The sequence below is a fragment of the Notamacropus eugenii genome, chromosome 2 (genome assembly GCF_028372415.1).
Source record: "Notamacropus eugenii isolate mMacEug1 chromosome 2, mMacEug1.pri_v2, whole genome shotgun sequence".
Classification (NCBI taxonomy): Eukaryota; Metazoa; Chordata; class Mammalia; order Diprotodontia; family Macropodidae; genus Notamacropus; species Notamacropus eugenii.
This window is the reverse complement of record NC_092873.1, coordinates 91,727,395-91,734,558: the sequence shown is the minus strand read 5'-3', so window position 1 is coordinate 91,734,558 and position 7,164 is coordinate 91,727,395. Positions and strand designations below refer to the sequence as shown.

Here is a 7,164-nt window from a genome sequence, read left to right as displayed (position 1 = left end):
CCGGGTCCTAGTCGCCCCAGCCCGGGTCCTAGTCGCCCCAGCCCGCGTCCTAGTCGCCCCAGCCCGGGTCCTAGTCGCCCCAGTAGGGACTGTATCAAAATACGTTCATACGTACTCTAGGGGAGGGCAGGAATCCGCGCGAGAGGTGGAACGGAGCCCCTCCCTTCCCCCGCCTGCCCCGCCCCCGTCCCGGTCCGTGAAGCGGATTGGCTCCTCCGACGCTCGGCGTGTGTCGTCATTGCTGCGCGACCGCAGGAAGTCTGTTTTGCGCGGCCGGCCCGGCTCTGGGGGCCCTGGCCTGGCCGGGTGGGAAGGTTCCGCGCTTTCCTCCGGCTCCGCGGGTCCGCGATGGACGGGCCCGATGAAGGGTCGTCGGAGAAGGCGGCGATGGGCCCCGTGTCAGAGGAGGCGGCGGTCTTTACCGCTGCCGCCACCCTTGAGCCCTTCCCGGGAGCTGCCCGGCCGCCCGACGCCGCCCTGGAGGAGACGGACGGGGAGGGGAGTGGGGACTCCAAGGAGGCTGCGGCCGAGGACGCCGAGGTGAGCCGCCCCGCGGGCCTGGGGAGTTAGAGGGGCTCGGACCCGCCCTGCCCGCGCCTCGGGGCCTTCGGGGAGCTCCCCACCCCGCCCCCTCTCGTCGGTGGATCGAGGGCTGCGCACCTGAGTGCCCTGGATGGAGAGTCCCGGCAGACCCACGGCCCGTGACCAAACTCCGGGTGGCCGCGGCAGTGGGGAGGACAGCCTTGGGACCCTTGGCGAGGCCGTGGGGGTTGTCAGCTGCTCCTCCCCCTCCCCCTCGGCCCCAGTGAGCGTGGGAGAGGTGGGATGTGGTGCCCTCGTGGGACCCAGGAGGCAGAGTTAGGAGCGGGGGGTGGATGTTGACCGGGGAGTGGGATGATGGCTTCGTCTAAGAAGGAATTAACTTTTTTTATTAGTTTTGTACTTGACTAAAGATACACTCGAGGTTTTTGCTGTCCTGGCACTTCCACCCTTGCTCTCCTCTTTTTCATACAAGACACTTCAGTCTCTCATTCACTGAAAGCTTGATTTGACGGGTTCACATCCTTGTACAGAGACACGTACATATTATAATAAAAATATTAAATTTATTTTAAAATTTGTATCGATATCATTTCACTTTTTCTGTTACTCGTTCCCACATATTAACCTCCTTTTCCCCTCCCTTGACAGCCGTAACTACAGCTGTGTAACCCATGGACAAGTTGCTTAATTTCTCTCAGCCTGAGTTACTTCATCTGTCAATTGGAAATAATGCCTTCACCACCTACAGCACTGTTTCTTAATGAAGAAACTAGTTTTTAAATCCAGAAAGTGAATTTATGTTATGAATTTGTGTGCTTTGTGTGAGTGTATCTTTGTGAATTTTAAGCATTTATGCGTATAAAAAACTCATGGATCTGTGATTTCATTGATTCAACAAGCATACACACACACTTTGTAAATCTTAAAGCATTTTCGTGTGTAAAAAACTCAAATGGATTAATGATTTCATTTATTCATGCAACAAGCACTTACTGCTCGCCTACAGTTTGCTAGAGTAGGTGTTAAACACTAGGGGTACAGACAAAAACAAAACAGTCCTTGCACTCAAAGAGCTTACGTTCTGTTGCGGGGAGGGAAGAGAAATACACATTCATGGGAAAATAAAGAATATATACAAAATTAATACAAAGGGATTTGGGTGAATCGGAAGGAGCTAACAGCGGAAATGCCTTTTGAAAGCAGATGGCGGCTGAGCTGATCATGCAAAGAAGCTCCAATACCAGGAGGCAGAGTGAGAAGTGTGTGTTGGAGGTGTAGGGGGCAGCCTCTATGCAAAGGAAAGGAGTAGGGGTATAGAATATTGTGGATGGAGAAAAGCAAAGAGGTTGGTTTGAAGTATAGAATATATGAAGGGGGAGTAAAGTGAAGTCAGTTTGGAAAGCTAGGCTGGAGCCAGATTACAAACGTGCCTTCACCACCTTGTTTTCTGCCTGGGTTCATTTGTGTAACACACTTGCTAATACAGCTGCATCTCAGCTTTTGTGCTTTTTAATGAGAGCCACTTCTATAACACATATTCAGGACTATGATATTAAGTCTAAATGTGGTGACTCCATTTTCTTTGATGGTGAAAAGTCACCGTAGAGTCTTTGCAAGTCTTTTCCATCTTTCTTCTACTTGTTCTTTCAATTGCATCCTTAAATGTCCTTGGAATTGTCTTGTAATTGAGTCTCTCTTCTAGGCTTTTTAAAGACAGGATTTACCCTTCCTGCTTTCCTATTTTATGCCATAACTCTGCTCATAATATTCCTTCATCCTGAGATTTTACAAATGAATTTATAATCTAAACTCCCAAGGTCATTTCTATACCATGTGGAATGTCTACTCTAAACAGAGGACCTTGAGAGGCACTGCAGTGCACACAAAGATACTTAACGGTCACTGCACTCAAGGAGCTTATATCCTATTAACCTACTTAGAAGGTGGGGGATAAGCATAAGAGATAGAAGGTATAGATGTTTGAGGCTTCAGGCAAGGGTGTCATTACATCCACATGGTGATCTCATAAAAGGTTTCATGAAGGAAATAGCATTTGAAGTGGACCTAGAAAAATAGAATTTTGAAAGGCAGATGCAGGATATAAGGATTTCAGGAAAGAGAAAGTAAAGTTGAGGTAAGATGGTAGGAAAGCTAAGGGGGGTAAAAATAGACCAAATTGGTAGAAGCATAATTATATATAACAGAATCAGTAGGAAGTAAGGCCAGAAAGGTGGGTGAGAAGCCAGAGCAAGAAGGGCTTAAGTGGCGGGCTGAAACATGGCACTGACACATTGAGCTTCCAATACACTAAAACCCACAGGTTTTTTTTTTTTCAAACTACTCTAAATAATCCTTACTGTCCTGTACTTAAGAAGTTGATTATTTTAACCCAAGTAAGATTTGACATTTTCTTATTAAATTTGGTTCAAGATGTTTTTAATCTGATTCATTTATTCAGTGTTTTGGCTAGTCCCCTTCTTCTCCCCAATCCCGTCAGTTTTGGATTATAAGCAAATTTATAATCTTGCTATTTGTACCTTTAACATCTTTATCAAGAGCTTATACAAACAGTACAGAATCAAGAACAGTTTGGGGGCATTCTACTGTAGCCAAGTTGATATTGAATTATTAAGAACTACTCTTTGAGTCTAACTCTCTAACCAGCACTAAATCTATCTCACTGTTATCATCTAGTCCACATTTCTCCTTTTCTGTGTGAATAAGATACTTTTTAAGATGCTTTGCTGATGTCTAGGTTGCATGTTACAGTTTCCCCATATCTACTAGTTCAGTGATTCCCATCATTCCAGGATTTTAAGCCTGGGTGACTAGAAGGTAAAGACTTATCCCTAAATAGTACTCTGACCAACATTTTATTAATACATTATAATTTATTAAGTATTTAATACCAAGCCCTCATGCAATCTCATTCTTCATTGATAATTATGGAACAAGCTTACCCCTGTGGTATTCATCTAATCTCATTTTTTGAAATACTGTGTCTCAGACACTTTAGCAAGACAGCTGTTAAATTGAGGCAGAGAAAATAATAAATTTGATTTTAAGTAACATCTAGTGGAGGTGTTAAATAGGCAGTGGGGAATATATTACTAGAAATTTAAAATTTCCTAAAACAATCCTATCTGAATCATTAGCAGAAACTGTAGCTCATTCAGAGTTGGTTGCCCACTTATTTATCTCCATCACGTACTCTTGAGGTCAGATTTAAAGCTGAAAAGAACATAAAGGGGGTCACCTGTTTTAAGATCTTTCAAACATGAGGTGCCTGAAGCACTGAGATATCACATCCACTTGTCAGAGGCAGGACTTGAACCAGGTCTTTTCGACTCCAAAGCCATTCCTCTTCACTACCTGGGTCACAACTGTACTTTTTCAGGGAATGGAAGTACGATGTGTGTTAGGCAAGCTCAGTAATCACAACCAAATGCTAGTGGGTGAATTCATACTGAGGTGCCAAGGTTAGTATACCAGATGTGCCTTTACTCTCCCAACATTTAATTGGTTGATGTGTCTGGAGTCATGGGACTTTCTCTGCCTCATTAGTCCTAGAATATCTACAAATTTGGGGGATGACTAATCCTGGAACTATGATATTCCATTCCTATTTCCCAGGACCAGAATTAGACATCTGAGACCTAGGGTGGCAGTGGGACCAAAAAAGTACATAGATTCACCTCATGTCCAACAAATTGGTAGCTCTGTATACCATGGTAGATAGTTTCAAAACATAAGCCCGACTGTTTCTTTAAAGCCCTGTATGAAGGTAAAATTATTTGCTGCTAAAAAATATTAGTTTGCTGAGGGGTAGGTTGGAACGAAGACTGAAATTTGATTGCTGCATGTGGATTTTAATTATATTATTCTATTATTGCTAATAACACATGATTAAGAAAAATAACTATAATAGTTCAGATATAATGTAATTTAATTTTTTCATATGTTAGACATTTTCCCTACTACATTTTCCACCACTAGCTCCTTGAGGGAGGCAACCTACCCAACACAATAGGTGCTCAATAAATGGTTTATTCTTATTTTTTAATGTCATCAAATCCAGTCAGCCTGGAAAGCCAGCCAATTGAATAAGCTGGTTTCTTTAATTTATCCTGTCTGCTCAAGGGCCAGGAAGAATCAGATTTAACAGGAACTGGAAGGGAGGACTCATCGTTTCTTCCTCCTGCAGCCAAGAAGGTGAAGATAGAAACTAAAGAGAGGAAAGAGAAAAAGCACAAAGTAGAGGAAGATGAAATTCAGAAGATGCAGTGAGTTACCTTCCCATGTCATCTTCCCTGAAAGCTCAGATTTGTCCACAAAAAAAGTTTAATCCTGATAACTTCTGTACTGGGCAAGGTACAAGTCACAAAATCTAACTTTTACCATAAATCTAAAGTATTAAAAGATTAAAATGCCAGGAGGCAAAGTTGACTTAAAGAAACACTGTCCTTTTGTAAGTCATATAGAATACATGCTGTAATTCTGGGACACATTTGTGCTTCATATGGTGGCCAGGCTAAAATCCATTTTCCTATTTCACTGCTGCTTCTCTTGAAGTGAGAAGTATGGTTCACTCCAATTTGGTGCAAACTCACTGAGACAAAGAACTGTATTCTAAATCTCCCGCCTCATAATAATTTCCATGTACATCAAGAGATCTCAAATATTTTCCTTATTCTTTTCTCAGAATCCTGGTTTCTTCCTTTTCTGAAGAACAACTAAACCGCTACGAAATGTACCGTCGATCAGCATTCCCTAAGGCTGCTATTAAACGGGTAAGGATGGACTACTGGGTTTCACTGCCATCACCCATTAGGATGAACCCAGATTTAGAGGTTGGCACTGAGAAGTAAAGATGAAAACCTAGATAATACAGGTAGAAAAATATTTTTCTCTCAGTTATGTGGGTAATAGCAGTTTTGTTTCTGGTGATTATATATTTCAAATGATAAAAGGAGATTGTCATTAAAAGTGCTTTGTAAATCTTAGAGCTACTTGAATTATTCTAATCACCAAACATATAGTCTTTTGAGTACGCTAAGTTCCAAAGACTTATTGATCATACATTATCTTAATCTTAAAAATGCTTTGTCTTTCAAGCTGATCCAGTCTATTACTGGCACCTCGGTATCTCAGAATGTCGTCATTGCTATGTCAGGCATTTCTAAGGTATTTGTCGGGGAAGTGGTAGAAGAAGGTGAGTAAAGCCTGACATACTAGGTGTTAGTGTAAACATTGGGTTGAATCCTTAATACTTTTATATTCAAGAAAAATATTAAGGGACCATATGTGTTCATTTTTTACTTGGACTTTAAATACTAGTGAGCTCCCTGAGCAGTGGGGGTTCCCTTGTTGTGTCAGGGCAAATGGGGAGCACCATATATTCATGTAAGCATGGCCTCCATGCTCTGTAATTCTCTCCCTATGTTAAATGGCTGAAGGTGTGGAGGAAAAGTCTGGCTCCTTAGCCCAGAAAAGTGAAGCTGATGCTTTGATCCTTCTGCAAGGGGGCACACCTGTTACTGTTGCCATGGTGAAGCACACCAGAAAACTGGACACACACACACACACACACACACACACACACACCAACATTAGTGAATCTTCATCAACTATCTCTAGTCTAAATAAAATGTGAAGTTACTCTTATAATATGAGCTACTTTTAAATGGAGGTATGCTTTAAATAGTCACTTAAGATTAAATCTCCTACTGTTGGGTAAGAAGCAGCATTCTGCTATACAACCAACACCTCTTACCTGTTTCTATAGCTAGCTCAAGAGGTGAAGGAAAAGTTAGAGGGCTCAAAAGAAATCAGATTGTAAGTTAATACATAGTAATGAAATGCTTTTCTCTTGGATTTTTTCTAGCTTTGGATGTGTGTGAGAAATGGGGAGAGCTGCCACCACTACAGCCTAAACACATGCGGGAAGCTGTTCGAAGGCTGAAGTCAAAGGGGCAGATTCCTAACTCAAAGCACAAAAAAATCATTTTTCACTAGGTCAAGGAACTTCCTAAGCTGTACTACTAAAAATGGAAGAACTGACTTCCATACTTCCTTCTACTGAGGCATTGTGCAGTTTGTTGCTCAGATGTCCCAATCCTTTAAGGACACCGTGATTGGACATCTGCCCCCAAATCTTCAAGCTTAGTTACCTGGTAGAGAAGTGCAGCCATTTTCAGATTTGTTTCCTATCAGTGTAGGACCATTTAGTTCAGGATGTGATTGGTGATAACTTTTACTCGGCTAACTGAAAAGGGGAAGTGTCCTTACATATAGACCCCACGTTACACAAGCATACAATGGGTAAAACTCTAAGGATCAATCTTCTTGATTAATCTCAAGAGTACTTTCTTTTGCAAGTTTCACATTGGAACCCGAAACTGCTACCCTCAGGGTTTCAGATCTGGTTTGAAGTTGATAATAGGCTAGAAATTTCTAACTTGTAAAATGCGACAGTTCAGTTTACAATGTTAGCAACTGGTAGAATGACATAATAGTTTTATTCCCTTGTAAAAATTAAACATTATCATGTGGTTTTAGTATATGATCATTAAACTATTTTCTAACTTGGGACATATGTACTTCGATTTGTATATTCAAAAC

General features: G+C 41.9%; 1 protein-coding gene across 1 annotated transcript; it reads left to right on the top strand.

Moving 5' to 3' along the window:
- Positions 1-223: 223 nt before the first annotated feature.
- Positions 224-7,134, top strand: TAF11 (TATA-box binding protein associated factor 11). Its single transcript, XM_072641816.1, has 5 exons — positions 224-540; positions 4,684-4,826; positions 5,246-5,333; positions 5,659-5,755; positions 6,428-7,134. The coding sequence occupies exons 1-5, from the start codon at positions 349-351 to the stop codon at positions 6,556-6,558; spliced, it is 651 nt and encodes a 216-aa protein (XP_072497917.1). The 5' UTR covers positions 224-348; the 3' UTR covers positions 6,559-7,134.
- Positions 7,135-7,164: the final 30 nt, after the last annotated feature.

What these genes read in the sequence shown, in the direction of transcription:
- TAF11 (XM_072641816.1), top strand. Translation starts at nt 349, where the DNA reads ATGGACGGGCCCGATGAAGGGTCGTCGGAGAAGGCGGCGATGGGCCCC. An exon ending in CTGCGGCCGAGGACGCCGAG is followed by an intron (nt 541 to 4,683) that starts GTGAGCCGCCCC and finishes TGTCTGCTCAAG; the next exon opens with GGCCAGGAAGAATCAGATTT. An exon ending in GATGAAATTCAGAAGATGCA is followed by an intron (nt 4,827 to 5,245) that starts GTGAGTTACCTT and finishes TTCTTTTCTCAG; the next exon opens with AATCCTGGTTTCTTCCTTTT.